This window comes from Sinocyclocheilus grahami, unplaced genomic scaffold (genome assembly GCF_001515645.1).
Source record: "Sinocyclocheilus grahami isolate Dianchi unplaced genomic scaffold, SAMN03320097.WGS_v1.1 scaffold828.1, whole genome shotgun sequence".
NCBI lineage: Eukaryota > Metazoa > Chordata > Actinopteri > Cypriniformes > Cyprinidae > Sinocyclocheilus > Sinocyclocheilus grahami.
This window is the reverse complement of record NW_015506007.1, coordinates 165,901-184,959: the sequence shown is the minus strand read 5'-3', so window position 1 is coordinate 184,959 and position 19,059 is coordinate 165,901. Positions and strand designations below refer to the sequence as shown.

At 38.0% G+C, this 19,059-nt stretch overlaps 2 protein-coding genes across 5 annotated transcripts; one reads left to right on the top strand and one right to left on the bottom strand.

Annotated features, from left to right (window-relative positions):
- The first annotated feature begins 3,534 nt into the window (after positions 1-3,534).
- LOC107562562 (uncharacterized) lies at positions 3,535-17,233 on the top strand. 4 transcript variants are annotated; one of them, XM_016247200.1, is made up of 6 exons: positions 3,535-4,226; positions 6,702-6,866; positions 7,062-7,221; positions 7,334-7,404; positions 7,932-8,032; positions 8,838-9,233. In XM_016247200.1, exons 1-6 carry the CDS (start codon positions 3,609-3,611, stop codon positions 8,905-8,907), a joined length of 1,185 nt encoding a protein of 394 aa, XP_016102686.1. In that variant the 5' UTR covers positions 3,535-3,608; the 3' UTR covers positions 8,908-9,233. The 4 variants fall into 4 exon arrangements, with proteins under 4 accessions (XP_016102686.1, XP_016102687.1, XP_016102689.1 ...); XM_016247201.1 differs by having other exon boundaries at positions 6,705-6,866; positions 8,838-9,231; XM_016247203.1 differs by lacking the exon at positions 8,838-9,233 and having other exon boundaries at positions 7,334-7,415; positions 7,932-7,988.
- LOC107562563 (RING finger protein 208-like) lies at positions 10,228-12,334 on the bottom strand. The gene has a single exon (XM_016247205.1). The coding sequence runs from the start codon at positions 11,323-11,325 to the stop codon at positions 10,540-10,542; it is 786 nt and encodes a 261-aa protein (XP_016102691.1). The 5' UTR covers positions 11,326-12,334; the 3' UTR covers positions 10,228-10,539.
- Positions 17,234-19,059: the final 1,826 nt, after the last annotated feature.

The window sequence follows — 19,059 nt, the reverse complement described above, 5'->3', positions numbered from 1 at the left end:
CACTGGATGCAACAAATGCCTCGTTTATAATGGGTTTTAATGTTTTTGTCTCTTCGCTCCGGCCGGGACACGGCATCACAGAATGGTAAGGGGCGTAACATTTCTGTCACATGCTTGAGGCATTCGGCCAATCACAACGCACTGGCCAATCAGAGCACACCTCTCTTTCAGAACGAGGAACTTTGTCAAAATCGATGCGTTTCAGAAAGGCCGGGCATAGAGGAGAAACAATAATGTACAGTATGTGGAAAATAATGTGTTTTTTTAACCTTAAACCGCATAAACACATTTAATTACACCAAATACACAAAATAATGTTCTTTTTAGCAACATCATATGACCCCTTTAAACTTGTATAAATTTAATAAAAAAGTTAATTTAACTTATAGGCTACTGATTCAATCATTCAATCACAGCCTTGTAACGAATCAGCTCATGAGGAAATATGAATAATTAATCATAACTAGTTATAATTAATTATGAATATTTAGATCCGCTGTAGATATTTAGCTGACCTCTCAGGGTCAACTGTCTTGTCAATTCTAAGAACGTTAATTTCCTGGTTAAGGGAAATAACTTTCTTACTGTACAATTCTACAAAAGCTTGTAGCATAAATCTGCATGATTAAGTGACTCCAGTTATAAGCAAACAATGAACCACATCAAGTGTGATACAAGTAAGGTTTTATTAACTACATAAACACTTAAACTAGTCTAACATACTACATAAACACATAAACTGGTCTAACATACACATACACACACACACACACTCAGTTTGTATAGGAAAGGGTTAAAGCTTAACCCTTCCAAGATCTTTGCTGAAGTTGGTAAAAGAACCAGTTTGAGTCAGAGGATCTTGGTGAAATTGGAAGGTTGAGGCCGAAAGCCTGGTGCAAAACTTAGGATGTTAAAAGAAAAAGAAACAGTGGGAATTGTTCCTAGTTCTATCTTGGCCTACATTGTGTTGAATGGTAGCTGCCCTTCAATGTATTAGGCCTGGCACTAAGGCGTGAGGAGAAGTAGAGAGGAAACAGGGATTAGGCTACTAATAACCTGTATAACTCGTTAAGGAAACAACAGTTGCTAGAACTACTGTAATCCTATACAAAAAGATTATGAAGATGGTGATGGTGAAATAACTGATGACAAAATAACAAAATGAAATACAATGATACGTAACACATAATAAGGCCTTAAATTTATGGTACAGTTTGGACATGCCGCTGAGCTGAGATTCAGACTTATGCTTTGTCAGAACAGATTTATGCTTTAATACTGAAATTAGGGTTTCTTTGCTAAAATCAGATTAACCTTACACTGATACCATTAAGCATGAAATACATAAAGACTCTTCCAATCATAATAGCGTTACCAATTCAAACCCCCACTTTATCTGCATCTAAACAAGCCAGCAAATAGGGACACAACAGGGCATCTCAAGTCACGCCCTATTTTAACCTGGACTATCACGCACACACTTTTAAGTTGACAGTGTTTAAACTCATAACTTTCGTTTTATCACGGCCGCATATTCTCCACCAATCATGTAACCTTTCTTTATTTCCTTATGGGCAAGGAAGCGATTTTCTTCACCTAAATTCCAGGAGGTCGTAAATGTATCGGGTGTCAGGGTTGCCATGGAACCAGGGGCCTGTTCGGCTTCCTGGGGTGTTACAGAGTATTTGTTAAATCTAGCTAACAAAATATATATTGTGTGTTTGAGTGGTCCAGACGCTACAGCCTAAACGTATCATTGCATTAAAAAAGCATAGTAAATTATGCTACAGTAAATGTCTATTCCTCAGCTATGGTATGGCTTTAGAAGCTTGAAATAAAGTGAAGGAGTCATATAGACATTTTTATTTCCAGGTGTGGTCACTATTGCGGGAGGCCTTGGGAGGTCAAAAGGGAGGACCCCACACAAGAAATGCATTGACCTTGCTGTGACCAGTGTCTTCTGGGCGCATTAACATGTGAGAACATACATAACTTTAGTTTAGGTACAACTTAATTATGTGGAATTATAGTATCATAATGCAATAATATAATAAACTTAATAACACAAATTATTGTCATAATACCATAAACCTAATCACACTGCTGAAATTAAATACTGTATCCTCATAGGAGTGCACTTTGCATGTATCATAATCATTGTTTAACAGTTTGATTTGTGTTTTGCATTTTGTTCTCTGATGTTGCATATTTTCATTTTTCCTACACAGAGAGGCATGCTGATGTTATCAATAGACAGGAATGTCTATTCCTCTGCCTTGCTCATACCAGCAGATCCTGCATAGCTGTGAACTGAATGACACTCTATGGTCCTAGTTTCAGTGCATTATATGTGAAAAATGACTCTGAAGTACCATTTATTCAACTCAAGCTTGAGTTGGTTCTGCTGACAACCAATACTGGCGGTGGCCAAGTGAACAACACTTATGTTAAGTTGTTACAAATGGATCACTTTATTCATTTCTCTCATGCATGTATGCTTATTTTAAAAGGTCCTTTATTATGATGGATCAAGGGCGTAACCATGACTTAAACATTAATGTGGTGGACCAAACCCACTTTTGTCTATGATGTCAAAAATAGCTCTATTATTGATTTTTTGCCACATCAAATTCAGTTATGAATTACATGCATCACTTAAAATACCTATGTTTTCTAATTAAAAACAGTAAAATTTCACAAAAAACGTCAAGTTTGCATCACTGCAACTACTTAACATTTCTATTTAAAACACTTAATAAATGTTAAGCTACTTACATCTTACCTTGCCCTCATTTTCACTGGAATTCATGTTTTCTTTGATTTGATTGGCCATCTCAATCATTTTGACATTGTTAAGACCGCTAAGGAAGGCCACCCTTAAAAATTTACTTTAAAAACTTTTTGTCATCCTACAAACAAAGTGGTGTAATGCAGCAGAGCAGAATCAAGAATATAAAATATTGGGGTGGACAATTTGGTCATATCTGATTATTGGAGGGACTTGTTTATGGTGGTTACAGCCTTGTGTTGGGTGAAGTTTTATCTTTTCAATGCATTAAAGACCGTATTTACTTTAGTCTCAGGATACATACCAACAGTTTCTGTTACTTTGTTTAAGGGCTTTGTGAAAGTTTCATCACCCTCACAACATGTCTTGACAGATCCGCCAAGAACATGAGCTCAGGATTTTAGGAATGGCACCGGAAATGGAGCAGTTGTCAGAGGGTGATTGAGAAGCATAGGAGTCGGAATGTGGGCGGCCCCAGAAAGGTGTTTTTAGTTCAACGTGACAAATCGACCTGCAAGTTTCTAGTCAGTTGTGAGAAAATCAAGGTGCTGTGAAGAGTTTCATGTGTTCTGATTGACTACTGAAAGAAACAGAGTACCAGATGAGATCAATTCATTATCAATGAACCTATATAGGAATTTTGGGAATCTCCTGGAGAGTTGGGTGACCGAAGGATACCAGGATTTATACTTACAGCCTGGACCTGGTGTGGACAGAATAGTAGTCAGTTGTGAGAAAATCAAGGTGCTGTGAAGAGTTTCATGTGTTCTGATTGACTACTGAAAGAAACAGAGTACCAGATGAGATAAATTCATTATCAATGAACCTATATAGGAATTTTGGGAATCTCCTGGAGAGTTGGGTGACCGAAGGATACCAGGATTTATACTTACAGCCTGGACCTGGTGTGGACAGAATAGATTCCATTTCTAGGGACTCTTTCCCACTATCCAATGTAAAATCAGAATCCGAGGACTCTGGATTTGAGACGGTTAGTACAACCAGTCCCTGCCATTCTCACCAGTGTAGTGCATTGATGTCTGAGGATTCACAGCCAGTTTTTGGCTCTACAGAGGATGAAGTTCAACCTTCATCCCCGTCTCCTTCTATTTGCTCCTCCTCATCCTCAAGTGTCGATCTCAGCTCTGTGGCTCCAAAAACGACATGTCTGGAGGTGGAGCAAGCCTTGAGAAGGACAGATTCACCCTCATGGAGAAGACCGCCACATCAGATGGAAAGGGGGACCACTGGGCCACTGTATTGCTCTAACACAGCCTCTTTTCCAACCAGCTTTCACTCAAACAGCTCCAGACAACATCATCGGTTTGCTCGTCCAAGAAGAACTCATTCACAACCATCAGATCCCAAGAAAGCAGCACTGTACAGAAAACGCCTTCAATTACATCAACATGGCCAACCAGTACACAGCCAGTTGGAGGTGAGCAGTCAGCATCTAAAGATGTTTGTTTTGAACAACTCACAGAATCATATATTGAAATATAGGTTAAAGACACATTTTTTTTCTATTTAGCTTATGGTGTTGCTTGAGATGTATATGGGTTTTAGTTGAACACACACAATGCACATGCACAGTCTAGACATTTTTTTAATGGACTCTGGACTGGCTCTGTGTCATGAGATGCTAAACAATCGTTCTAAGACTGTGAACCGGTCAGTTCAGGTGAGAGAGGAATGACTGGAATGGTGCCAGCAGGCTGAGAGGAATGTGTGGGTGTTGAGAAATGAATGCCACCGATGATAAATATCTATGCTGGACTTGTCTGAACATTATCACTTCGGTGGGAACATGGGGAAAGAATACTTTATAGGACTGTAACCAAAACAAAAATGTCCTTCTAATAAGGAAATATCAATTTTGGTGTTAAACGTCACCAGAGGGTGTTAGTCTAGTTGTTGCATTTTTTAAAATAGAGGACATAGAGTCTTGAGGGGCTTGTTGTCACATGAGGAAGCTGTCAATTAGATTTTTATATTTAGGCTTACATTTTAGATTGATGTATTTGAATTGCTTATAAACCTTATACAGTTTTAACAAACAAACTAATGGACTTATTGTGATGCATATTTGTCAGTCATACATAAATGAAGCAGGTACGATTTCTGTAATCATACTAATAAACTGAATGGTAGCACTTCTACAGTTTTGTTCTGCATGTACATTGTATGTGCTTATTTAGCAATTACAAAAACTGGGTTATAACCCTCCCTAAACCTAAACTTAACCCATGTATTTACCTTATACTACCCAGTACTTTCTTGAATAAGTACACTGCAAGTACGCATGCTGTAAACTAAAGTGTAACCAACTGAATACACTATAAGCTAAGTGCAGCAGAAATTTTTTTGTAACCTTGGCCAGATCTGTGCCTTGCCACAGTTCTGTCTCTGAGCTCTTCAGGCAGTTCCTTTGACCCTCATGATTCTCATTTGCTCTGACATGCACTGTGAGCTGTAACGTCTTATATAGACAGGTGTGTGGCTTTCCTAATCAAGTCCAATCAGTATAATCAAACACAGCTTGGCTCAAATGAAGGTGTAGAACCATCTCAAGGATGATCAGAAGTAATGGACAGCACCTGAGTTAAATATATGAGTGTCACAGCAAAGGGTCTGAATACTTAGGACCATGTGATATTTCAGTTTTTCTTTTTTAATAAATCTCCAAAAATGTCAACAATTCTGTGTTTTTCTGTCAATATGGGGTGCTGTGTGTACATTAATGAGGAAAAAATATTAACTTAAATGATTTTAGCAAATGGCTGCAATATAACAAAGAGTGAAAAATTTAAGGGGGTCTGAATACTTTCCGTACCCACTGTATATATTTATCAATAAATCAAATTTGTTTCAATCTTATTCATCTTAACTAACTGGATATTGCTTGTTCCACAGTTATATTTGTTTTCACAATGAACAGATTTATGCTGATTTGAATAAATGCATTTTGAAAATATTTAAATAAAATCAAATAGATGTAAACAATTTATTATAAACTATACTACACCATGATTTTTTTTTAGTGCAGATATTTTAACTGTTTCATGTATGTATAATTGACAAATATGCATATCGTTAAGTTTGTTAGTTTATGTTAAAACTGTGTAATAATCTTTTTTAACACACTTCAAATACATAAATCTTATATTTAGGCCTAAATATTTTTTGAGCGAAGTGATCACTATATATAAACACTGAAATGCATTCAGACAAAAGGTCAACTCTATAAATAATGTAGATATTAACTGAAAGTCTGAAGTGCTTTCTCAGGATGAATGTTTTTTTTTTTTTATAAATGAGAGATTGGGGCTAGCTTTTTATTTTATTGATATATTTTACTTTTTAATATAGTTTAATAACATTTCTGGTAAATTGTTTATTTTTCTAGTTACCTTTTACACTTTTGTTGTCCCATTAATTGTTTTGTTTCATAAATGCTTTACAGTTTAAAAGTATCTGTAATGTCTCTAATTACTCTGAGCAGGAGCTTTCGTTCAGCCAGTTGTATCAGTTTAGGGGTGGGCCTATCTGTTTGATCAACCAATAGCTGAAAGGGGGAGTGTATTTATGCTAATAGTACAGCAATTACACACTTCAGCTTTAAAATTTTTTATTTGCATTCACTTCCTCAGAAGTTCACCTTCCCTATATGCTGAGATTTTCAGTTTTTCAAATTACTGGAGCTCACAAAGCAGCTCAGAATAGACGTTCAGAATCTATTTAGCACTAAGAACAGAGAAATCGGAATCTAGAACAGAGATCAGGTTTTACATTTTATACAGTTCAAATTGATTCGCTTTTGCCTGTTATACCCCACCAAATTAGATAATAAAAGCTTTACTGTTCCCAGCACTGGGAATCTTAATGAATACAGGTCTTGATCTCTCTGTCTCAGCAGCTTGCAGGTGGTGATCAATACAGGCTGGACAAGCTGTCTCCAGGGTTGCTGTACCTAGAGCAGGTGTGCAGGATGCTGGAGAACATTGCAAAGCTACAGCAGCAAAACTACAGCCTGCAGAAAGAGGTGGAGATCCTGAAGAGTCAGCATGCTGAAATAGAGGTTAGACACTGATGTATATCTCACAAAGGTTACATTTTTAAGTCTTATAATCAAGACTTTCCAGTTCTGTTTTACGGCCTGGTTTATGTCAGTTTGCCAAAAGTGGTGTCATGTGTCAAATTGACTTCTTATTGTTTCCTGTAAACTGAAACCTCATATTTCAAGCACATTAACTCTCTAATTAAATGTTTTCAGTGTGGAAGCTTGCATGAGGAGGAAATAAGCTATCCTGGCAGTCAAGGTTTACAGATTCTGGGTCATGAAGATCCACCCAGCGAATCGACTCACCTAAAAGAACCCATGGTGTTTCGTCACAGATCAGTATCTGACACTCAGGCAGCTGTCGGCCGTCACAGTAAGCCCTCTTGACAGATGAACTCAGTGCAAGTTCAAATCCATAAATTTGTTAAAAATGAAACATTCTGGGTTTGGTGGATGCCTGTTAAAAATAGATGTCTGTCCTACAGGGAGAGCAAGGTTTGTTCGAGATGGACCTATTACAGAAGTCTTAGTCGAGGAACCTGATGGTAAAGATCCTGTAAGTAAACAGTGAGTGGGCCAAAAATTCATCATTTACTCACCCTGACATTTTCCGAAATCTGCTGTTCTTTTTTAATTCTTTTGAACACAAAAGGAGTTATAACAGACTGTTCAAGTTGCTTTTCATACAATGAAAGTGAATTTTGAGCAAAACTGATAACTGACAACTTTTGACCAAAACGGATAACTGATTTTAGTGAATAAAAACCTTTGTTGCAGTCTGTTTCTCACAGAAAGCTATTGCAGAGCTTCAGAAGACTTATAAAGTCATTAAGTCATATGTACTTTTATGATGCTTTTATAGTTATTTTTGGAGGCCCTGGTTTTAGACATTCTACTAGACTTTTCCTCGTGTGTCCTGCTAAAATAAGTCTTGTTTTGGAACAACATGAGGTTGAGTAAATGACTGAGTGAGTTTCATTTCTGGGTGAAATATTCCTTTAATAGAAGAATTAGCCGAAGTAGCATGAAATGTGGATGTTGCAAGTTATTATAATAGGACTGTTCCTCTGTTTGTTGAACCAGCTACCAGGAAATGAGCACAAAAAGCTGAGTAAGATCCAAAAGCTGAAATTCACATCCTTTAGAAGGCAGGAAACACAACAGTCTGACAGAGAAAGCAAAAGGTAAATTATTTTCTTTAGATTGACAATATTTTAAGTAATTACTATTTTAAAGGGGTCCTGATTTTGTTTTGGGGGTGTACTAGAACAGGCTCTCATACTATGTTGTTCGAAAAACACATTATTTTTCACATATTTTATGTTATTACAACACCTCTCTCCCCAGTCTGGCATGAACGGCTCGAATAGTTCCTGTATCAAATGAGGGCCCGCCTTCTGAAATACGAAATGTGCTGTGATTGGTTAGCTGGGCCAGTCTGTGTTGTGATTGGTTAGCTGGGCCAGTGTGTGTTGTGATTGGCAGCACTCGGCGTCTGGTCGGGAAATGTCATGTCCCTTACCAAAGCCACCTGTGAGCTTCAGTGTAAATATTGCGTCAAAATCAAATAAATTTGAGCTCGATTTAAACCCGTTCGTCTGCTTTGGGAAAGTTAGCATGTCTCCGACATAGTGATAACACTCATTGCCTTCACTAGTGCAGCTCAACCAGGTCTCGTCCCATTCGTCGATCTTTGTGATGTCACAAATCCCGGAAAATATGCGTTGTAGTCCAAACGAGTCGTTCGTTGTAGTTTTTGAAAAGTGATTTCTGTTCAATAAAATATCTCCTTTTAAATTGGACTTTGAGCTTTGTAACTTTGCCGATCTTTTTTATGCTCAAACAGCAACATTACAGACTAACTAAAGTTGAAAAAGTGAAAAAGCATAATAGGACCCCTTTAACAATTATGTATCATCAATAAAATATAATTTGTTAATGGTAATTTATTACACAAGTGTATCTTAATAAATGTACCTTTATTCAAAGCTTTCAGCCTAAGAAGAAAACAAGAATGCCAAGCTTTTTGAGTAGGACTAGTACGACGACACGTCTCTAACATTAATGCCACATTGATGCCTAGTAATGGTGGCAGATGCACACCTTCCATTCACCTAGGGATTATGGCACTTTTATATGTATAGCTTGTTTTAGTCAAGTATTTAAGGCTGTACTAATAGTATTTATGTACTTAATAGATCATTGTTTAGTTTTTTGTCAGTGCACTTTGTATTTGTTAATCCTATTGTATTTAAATTTGCAATGTAAATTACTGCCAATGTTAAGTTTTCATTACTAGATCCATTCATTGTATTATAGTTATTTTCTCTTTTATCATGATCTCTGCCTGTAAACCTTTGCTGCTAAAGGAATTCCTTATTTTGTAATAGTAAGGTGATTTCATAACAAATTGTTTAATATAATAAAAATACACAATACACCATTTCCTTGCAAGTTTACATACTCATACAAGTTTACATTCCCTTAGCAGAATCTGATGTTTTGCATTTTTAAAAACAAAAATATGGATTTTAATATACTGTATTCCACAGTACAAAATAATAACTTATTTTATCTACATTTTGCACATAATGAATTTATGCACAACTATGAGAAACTATGAGGCTACAAACAGTAATTAATGTTTGAGAAGGCAACACATGATATTAAGAACCATGTATATGTAAACTTTTGAACAGGATAATTTGTGTAAATTCTTGTGGAAAATATATAAGTATCTGTAATGTCAAATACATCTCCATCAGGTCAGTAATAAATTAACTAAAATATATTTTCACGATCTTCCATAATTATATATATTTTTTGACAGATGTGGTTTAGGCTGGTATGTCTAAAGAGGGTGTGATTTTGGACAGAGGGTGTGTGTTTTTAGGAATGGGTGCAGCCTAATTCAGTGACTAAGGGTGTATTCACACCAGGAAAGTCCACTAGTTCACTTGCTTCGGTCCGATCCAAATACAATGTTGATTTTTTTTGTTTGGTGTTGTTCGTTTTCACACTGCCCTTTTTGCAAGCGAACCAGACATTGTAAACAAAACCACACGTGTGCTAAGGTCATCCATTCATTGGTTCATCCATTCAACTCTACCAGAGTTTGTTTGGAACCGGACTGAGACCACCTCTTCAGCTGGCACTCGGTACAGTTCTTTGGTCCGCACCCGAGTGCGATTGCTGTATTCACACCTGTCCAAAAGATCTGCACCAAGGGGGCAACGAACTTTAGTTTTATTCAATAGAAACAAGACAGGTGTGAAAACACCCTAAGTCTACCGGATATTAACATAACAGTCTAATTGCATACAGCACGTAACTTAGCAAGTGAAAGTTTAGACAAAACAAACAGTTTGACTTTTAAATTCTTTATTGGTCTTTATTATACCCAGGATGGGGGGAGACAGACTTCCCTTGGCATTCCCATGTAAAGAGATCAAAACAAGAGATCGAGGGCTATAGGGAAATCAGTTCATACATAAAATACATTTACTCTGATATTTCATATTTCTGTCTTTGCACACAAGTGTCCTTTTCACTTCAAGTCCACATAGCATCCTGTGCTATTAAATATACAGATTCATCTGTGACCCTTCGGAGAAGGTGAATGTGTGTGACTCAAGGTTTTCAGATGGTGGAATAGCTTTTGGGATGAGTTGTGTCATCCGCCCTCTCCTTTCTACATGATGCCACAGGAGGAAAGAGGGTTGGCAATGTGGCAAGTGCAAGCTGACTGACAGTACTGGCGCACCGTCTGATAGCAGCTGCGGTCCCCGTCACTGCCCCACTGCACGACCCCTGCTGGGTCGGGCGGCAGCCGGCTGAGGATGCTGGTGTTGATGGCCAGCGCGGCTAGCCCGTAGTCGGTGAAGAGAACGGTCTCGCGGCGGCAAGTGGGGCAGGAGATGAACTTGTACTTGGGACAGGACTCGTATAAGATCTGCAGGCACTCCTCACACACCGAGTGCAAACAGGACAGGATGCGTGGGCGCTTGCCGGCAAAGTTGTAGGTGTGTCCACAGGTGGGGCAGTCCAGTGGTTCGCACGGCATCACCGGGCCTGAGGAGGTGGAGGACGAGGAGGAAGAGGTGGAGGAAGAGCGGAGCACGTACTGGTTGACGATGACGTTGTCCATCTTGTAGTGGAACTGGTGGTAGCAGATGTCGGATGTGCTGGTCTTGCGCTGGGCAAGATAACTTGCTTCCCGGCGGAGGACGGGGGCAGGAGGAGACACTAGGGGTCTGGGTGGGACCACGGTGTTGCCGTTGACCTCCATGCACAGGTCGCCACATGCCTGGTTGACGATCACCTCCCCCTCGCCTCCTCCGTCCCAGGCCACGCGGGGAGGTGGGGCATAGCGAGGCTGGGTCATGGGGACCGGACACTCCCGAGAGAACTTCTCCGATTGGATGATCTTGACAGTGTCCATGGGGATGGTCACAGGTTGGCGCCGCAGGCAGGACATTCACTCCTAGGCTCGGTGTTCTTGGCTAAAGGAACAGGGTGTAGAGTACGGTCCTGCTGAGAACGTCTTTAGTGCACTGGGGGAGGACACTCAGCCATTGCAGGGGACGTGAGGACGGATGGGTTTGTCCATTGCTGTCTCAAAGTCCCTCCTTGGTCACGGGCTGCATTACCCTGAGTCTTTATGTGGCACAGATGGACAACGACTTTCAGCCAGTGCACGGTATAAAAAGCCCTGAAGGACAATAGAGGACTATGTCTTGCTTCAGAGGTCACGAGAAGTTGCAGTTTGTGGTTCAAGTGGTTAAAAAAGTCTTGAGGCAACAACTTACACCCTGTTCACTGATATTGCACCACTGAGAGTTGCTAATTCGATATAACAGGATATTCAATGATATTATTACTTCCAAATGAATGGCTGAACACCACAAAGTGCACCACACTCAATATCAGAAGATATGTTGGCAATTTTTTCAGTGTTTACACTGTTACAGCATATATTTTGACATAAATACAGTAAGGACTTAAATACAGAGTACCTTGAAGAGAATCTTAGGATCTTAATAAGAAATACTGTTTAGCTTAATACTGTTGTTAGCCAAATGTCCATAGACTTTCTCATAGGTTGCTGAATGAGTTTCAGAAGGGAACTGATGCAACCAATGTCACAACCTTCTTCCTGTTTCAGGTCCCTGTTGTGGTATGACCCTGCCCTGTTTTTGCTTTTCCTTGTGATTGGCTGTGCTTACACCTCCCTGACCTTTGTTCTGATAAGCTTTTCAGGGAGGTGCTCATGTGGCATTGGAAAGATCTGGAAGGTGTTCTCCCAGTCCTTAAAAGACCAGAATTCCTTAAGAGGTCTGTGTTGAGCTTGACAGATTGTGCGTCCACTCTTTGGTGACGTGACAGGTCCGGGAGTGTCTCAGGAGTCTTGCCAGACCTTCCTTGCTTCCAGCACTTTTCCCAAAGTGGTGCAGATATGCAGACTCATAGGTAGTGTTGTTTCTGTTCCTGGAGGGGAAAAAATAAAACAGTTCAGGTGATGCTAATGCAAGGACACAGCTCAGCCTTTTCCAGGCCATTTGCCTGCGCTCTTGGGAACAGTGTCTAAAAAGTGTTCTGTCATCTAGAGCTAAAAACCCAGCAATGGGGAAAATCTGATGAAGAAATTTTAAGAGTTGATTCTGTGCAAAAGACTGTGATCTGCGCAACATGTCCACTCACAGCAGAAATCTGGAACCCTGCAGCATCTTTTCCAGTCTAAAAAACTGTCTTGCTCTATCTGCCAGCAGCCATCTGCGGCCCTGTGGGACATGGGCACTGTGGAGGAAGAGGCTGAGGACCTGACCACAGAACAATCTGTCCTTCTGCTATGAACCTATACATGTACAACACAACACAGCAGAAGCCCACAACTCTAAAATGGCTGCCAGTGCTTACTTGAAGTCAGTTGTGAATTACTGTTCGCAACCTATTTTACTTTCATAATGTGATATATTTCAGTGAAACAGGGTATTCAACAAGAAAAAATTTAAGACTGGACTTGATTTTATTTAGCATAAATAGTTTGGAATATAAAAAGTGGTTGTGGCTTACAAAAATAAAGATTATGAAGAGAAACACTGTTTTTCTTTAAAATAATATATGCATAGCCTACGCATATATTGTAATATGCATGTTCTGATTTCATGTTGACTTGTTCATGTTGGTTTAATGTTGAATGAGCTTGTGCTATATTTACATTTAAGATATTTAGTAGATATTATTATCCAGAGTGATACAGTGTGAGTAGTATTGTGATATATTTGGAAATATATTGTCAACAGCTAAAAGGAAATTGTTAGGCATGACGCACAATCTCTTTAGTTGTCACACTGTATTCACAATGTACAACAGCATGGTTTGAGTATTGCACTGTTTTTATAAAAGTATTTTAGAATACTATTAAGGACACTAATTAAGTTTTCAGTTTCGTATGCTACAGTATATTGATCAGTAAGCATCCAGGACCAGAATCTGTTTAAGTTCTGTTTAAGTAAGTCATTTTTGGTTAGATATGTGAAATGGTGTGACAGTTTTAAAACGGAGTTATCTGAGATAAAAATGTTGTGGTTAGGTGTGGTTTGTGATTGTGTGAGCTTTATTAACAGTGGTGAGCACACTGACTTATCTGTAATAGTTCTCTGCATGCTGTGCAAGATGTGATGTTAGAGAATGTACTAGAGAGAGAAAAATGAGAGGGAGGGAGAGAGAAGCAGAGAAAGAGGAAGCTGACCTACATGCAGCAGAAAAAGGTCGAGAGAGAACATGCATCCTTTTACTCCACATCCACACTGTGCTTGTGATCTTATGCGCTAAAATAGAACGCTTCCATTATAATTAACAAAGCTGCTTACACTGCAGGCGCGTGACAGCACTTTAATGAATATCACAGAAGCATCTAGTTTTGTCGCATCACAGTGCTCTGCTCGCTTGCAGAGTCGAAGAGGAATGGTACATTCATGCCATGTTGGAATTACCATAATTACCAGATTCTGATTAGTAAAAAACTTGTAATTACAAGTCTTTGGACTTGTAATTACACATTGGAAGCTCTGAAATTAATGAAAGCCTGCGGTGAGATTATATAAAAACTAATGTTAGTGACATCAACATGGACATTTCACTTCTAATGAAAATTTGTTATTTACTGACATAATTTACTCACCCTCTGTGTATTGTTTTTTCGGTAAAACATAAAATGAGAATGTCAAGAATCTTCATAAAGCTCTTTTCCAAGACAGCTTACAGTGACCACTGCTGTCAAGTAAACTAAAATAAATAAATAAATAAAACGAAGTAGTCCATATAGAGCATTTTTTCCCAAGCCTTCTGAAGCTAGACCTATATGAGAGCAGTGTTAAAGGAACAAGACAAACGTAAAATTTGAGTTGAATTACTGAAATAAATGAACTTTTCCACAACAATCTAATTTATTGAGATGCACCTGTAGTAATTACCTGAAAATGTCTCCCTATTACATGTTTGGAAAGACATGAGAGTGAGTAATGACATAATTAAATTTTTTTGGATGACTTATTCAAGGCAGTTACCTAGCTACTGCTATACATTTACCATTTAATATGTTTAATATAATATAATATTTTCATACAGTATACACTCATTCACACTGTTGGTGACAACCACAGTACTTATCGAGTCTTACTGTCTGTATGAACAAGAGGCCATATTTATTCTCACGCTAGTCATGAATATTGACTAGAACAGTGAGGGACTAAAGTAAATATCAAAGATGGCGACTTCAATAACGCTGGAAATTCTATTACAGTTGATGGCGCATTCATCTGTAAAATCCAAGAGATTTGCAGAAAATGTGGGTGCATGTAAGTTTGGTTGTCACTCCCATAAAAAAAAAAGAAAATAATGTCACGCATGGATCCATGTTAGCATTATGAGTTAGAGAACTTAAAGAGATAGTATATTTTAAATATCGCAGAGAACTATATTGCAAGCCGAGTGACTTTTTCAAGTCTAGGTGGATAAATTGGACTTTAATTTACAATTACTTTCACGGTTGTTAGTACATCACAGGTCAAAGGACAATGCTGGCATTGCAGATATATCTGGGAACATTTACACTGTATTTACCTAAAGAATGTATTTCAACAGTCGAACGTGGCTGATTCACATGGCATGAATGCACCGTAAGCTAGATTGTCTATTTATGGCGTCTCTCCACTATCTGTGTTCTGCTTTCCTCCTCCCTCATCCATCCATTTCTGAAGATTCGCACTGTTCTCCACACACAGCCGTGGCCCTCCACTCACACACCCACCCACCCACACTCTGGAACATGCGCAGGCGAGCGCTCAAAAACATACTTGTTTTCAACCAGCTCCTTGACGTTGTGATGACCATTCAGACCTAATAACTAGTAGTCATCATAACCTCTGTTTATTCTATTTCCCAGATCTCTCATTGGTTTAGTTGTTTACAATGATATAATTAGGATGTGAACACAGGATGTGGCATCAAACCGTCCTCCATTTTCTGGAGGTCACAGAAGCACTGATCAGCCAGTAACTGTCAGTCACAATCATTGGAGTTGCCACGGCACCGCAGAGCTGTGAGGCAGAGCCGAAAATAACCACACGCTCTTACTGGTTCACACACACATACACAAAGGTGCGAATAAGCTTTCTGACATCAGCGTAGTCAGCTGGTGCATGGGCGTTGGAAACCGTGAGATGTGATGAGTGAAATGATTCTCAAGCCTTCAGACATTTCTGTTTAGAGACAGTCAGTTATACGGGGGGGAAATTATATATATATATATGCCGTTCAAAAGTTTAGGATCAGTAATACTGTGAAATATTATTAACATTTTATTAATAATATTGGTTTCCTATTTTAATATACTTTAAAATATAATTTATTTCTGTGACGCAGCTCTAAGTTCATTCTAATATGCTGATTTATTATCGGTGTTGAAACTGTTGTGCTACTTAATATTTTTTTGGAACATGTGATACATTTTTCTTTGATTTTTTTTTTTTTTAATGAATAAAAAGTTCAAAATAACAGCATTTAATCAAAATAGGAATCTTTTCTAAATTTACTATTACATTTTATCCATTTAACACATCCTTGCTGAATAAATGTATTAATTTCTTAATTTCAGTAAAAATTTACTGACCCCAAACTTTTGAATAGTAGTGTATATTCTAACACAAAATTCCTATTTTGAATAAACACTGTTCTTTTAAACTTTTTATTTATAAAATAATCCTGAAAAAAAGTATCATAGGCCCCAAAAATATTAAGCAGCACAATCATTTCTGACACTGATTATAAATCAGCATATTATAATGATTTCTATACATATTAAATTGCATTAAACCTATTGCATAAATTATTGCATCAAACATATTTAATAAACATGTCAACATTAGCATTAAAAAAAGATCTTGTAACTGTGATGTGAGTCTAGTGCTCGATCTCCAGTGAACATATGTTCTTTAGCACTGTGAATCGATTAACTGCTAATAATTTGTTTGTTTGTCAGGGGCAACTGCCTCTCATTGCACACATGATTTCATATTTGATAAGACAAGCTCCACCGTTATGTAAGAGGCTCATGAGAGAGACAGACAGCAGATAACATATTAAAGCAGGCCAACTGTCTGCTGCTCTGTACGGCACTGCTGCTCTTAATGAAATCATGTGTGTGTTCGACCCTGTCAGCACAAAACATGATGAAGAGAGGCAGAGAGGCAGAGAGGCAGAGAGGAAGAGTAGAAACAGCAAATAACTGAGATGAGCTGGGCTATGATTTCCTGAAGCATGTTAAGCCAATGGTCTCTATGATCTCTACGACCTCTATGATCCAAAAATGAAAATTTGCTGAAAATTTACCCATCCTCAGGCCTTCCAGATCATTAGATTTATCAGAACAGATATGGAGAAATGTAGCATCACATCACTTGCTCAGCAAAGGATTCTCTGTAGTGAATGGGTGCCGTCAGAATGAGAGTCCAAACAGCTGATAAAAACATCACAATAATTCACAAATAATCCACACCACTCCAGTCCATCAATTAACATCTAGTGAAATGAAAAACTATGTGTTTGTAAGAAAAAAAAAGTTTTTAACTTTAAACCAATGCTTCTGGCTGTTTCATTCTCCTTATTCAGAGAAGGTATTCTTCTCTGAATAAGGAGAGAAATATGCACAGATCAAGCACTGTTTACAACTGAAAACAGTCCAAAATAGTTATGAACAAATATGTTGGGGGATTTTGTGAGAGGACAACAGGGGATGGACTTTATTTAACATTACTGTGATGTTTTTATCAGCTGTTTGGACTCTTATTCTGACGGCACCCATTCACTGCAGAGGAGCCATTGGTAATGTGATGCTAAATTTCTCCAAATCTGTTGCCATGAAGAAACAAACTCATCTACATCTTGGATGACCTGAGGGTGAGTAAATTTTCCGCAAATTTTAGTTTTTTGGATGAACTATTCCAGGATAACTGAACAGGGATAAATATTGAGTATATGTATGTAGAGAGTTAATATGTAGAGAGTAAAATTTTTAGATTAATAATTCTAAAACATATACAGTAGCCTCACACTAAAGGTAATGTGGCTGTGTCACAGCAGAGTGATGCTATCATTTAGACTATTTTTTATATATATCATATAATACCAAATGATTACCATATTCTCATACACAGGTATTTACACGCTACCATCTTCTGTGACATTTTGTTGGTCGCTTATTTTGTATTCCTGCGGTATCTCACTGTAGATGAGTGAAATCTCATTGCTATTCCACATATTAATAATGTGGAGTCAATAGTACTCACTACTCAGTAATGCTAATTATATTACTCCATATAATTACTTTTTTAAAAACACTAAATACAGGAATATGTGTTCATAAGACAGGCTCAGTTACTGAATGCACTGAGTCAACAACATTCTTGAGTTCATTCAGAACCTTATCACATTGTCAAGACATCACATTCCAGTACATTCTAGCACCACCGTGACAAAAAAACACATTCATATAACTGTCCTTCCCGTGTTTTTCCAAGGATATAATATTTCTTCTTCTATTCCAGTATAATATGCAGAAACAACGATAAATAGGTAATTTGTAGGGTCATTTTTTAAAGTTCAAACATTATCAAAACATTGCTCTGTTTGTTTGACAAATCAGCCTGAGAGAGCAACAGCTCAGCAAATGGCATGAGTTTGGGGGCGGGGCTATATGATTGGGTGACCAATGGGGAAATGTTTGAGAAACCTGTTCGAAAAAAATCATTATTTTTAAATTCCGTTTGTCGACTCTAGGGGTATAAATGAAATAATGTCTAAAATGAACATCAGCCAACAGGGATCCTTTGGGCTGCTGCATAGTATTAAAAATGAAAGCCAAATAAATAGCTATTTAAGCATTGTTTTATTGAACTAGTCTGGCTTCATTCTGGTAAACAATACGACTGATTTCCACGATCCAATCAAATCCTGATGGATAAAATCAAGTCCTGTCATCATTTTTTTCTCACTAAATACTCTGTTTTACTGAAAATGTTATATTACAGAAGTAAAAATCACTTTAAAACACTGAAAATCATCCATCTGAACAGAATGTGATATAAAACACAGAAAGCAAGTAAACAGATGGATGCACGGTCATCAAAATATCTAGAACATTCCTGTCCTCATATCCCACTCACTCCCACAAATACACACACACACACACACACACACACACACACACAATGCACAACAAAAATACACACAGGTACCACCCAACACATTCCACAAGCACATCTCTCCCCACCACCCGTCTCTGTCTCTCTATCTGGATGCATTCCACCTGTGCAGTGAGACAGTCAGCAAGAGGGCAGCATGTCCTGTGCCAGCGATGCTATCAGCTGTTGACCTCTGTCTCACAAAGCCTGTCCTGAGCCCTGCCCTTACGAAAGCAGGCAGTCTCACACACGGGGATCTCATTCATGTGTGTACATAAAGTGTATGTACTGTAATATCAACAATTGACAGCATCTAGAATGCAAACCCATATGTGTGTTTAACAGTAAACTAAAAACAAAAACTAAATAGTCTTAAATAGTTTAAATTTTTTTTCAAATAATGAAATATTTCCAATTTTTAATACATTTTTTAAATGTTTATTTATACATTAAATAATATATCCACATAC

What these genes read in the sequence shown, in the direction of transcription:
- LOC107562563 (XM_016247205.1), bottom strand. Translation starts at nt 11,325, where the DNA reads ATGTCCTGCCTGCGGCGCCAACCTGTGACCATCCCCATGGACACTGTC.
- LOC107562562 (XM_016247200.1), top strand. Translation starts at nt 3,609, where the DNA reads ATGAACCTATATAGGAATTTTGGGAATCTCCTGGAGAGTTGGGTGACC. An exon ending in CAGTACACAGCCAGTTGGAG is followed by an intron (nt 4,227 to 6,701) that starts GTGAGCAGTCAG and finishes TCTCTGTCTCAG; the next exon opens with CAGCTTGCAGGTGGTGATCA. An exon ending in TCTGACAGAGAAAGCAAAAG is followed by an intron (nt 8,033 to 8,837) that starts GTAAATTATTTT and finishes CTTTATTCAAAG; the next exon opens with CTTTCAGCCTAAGAAGAAAA.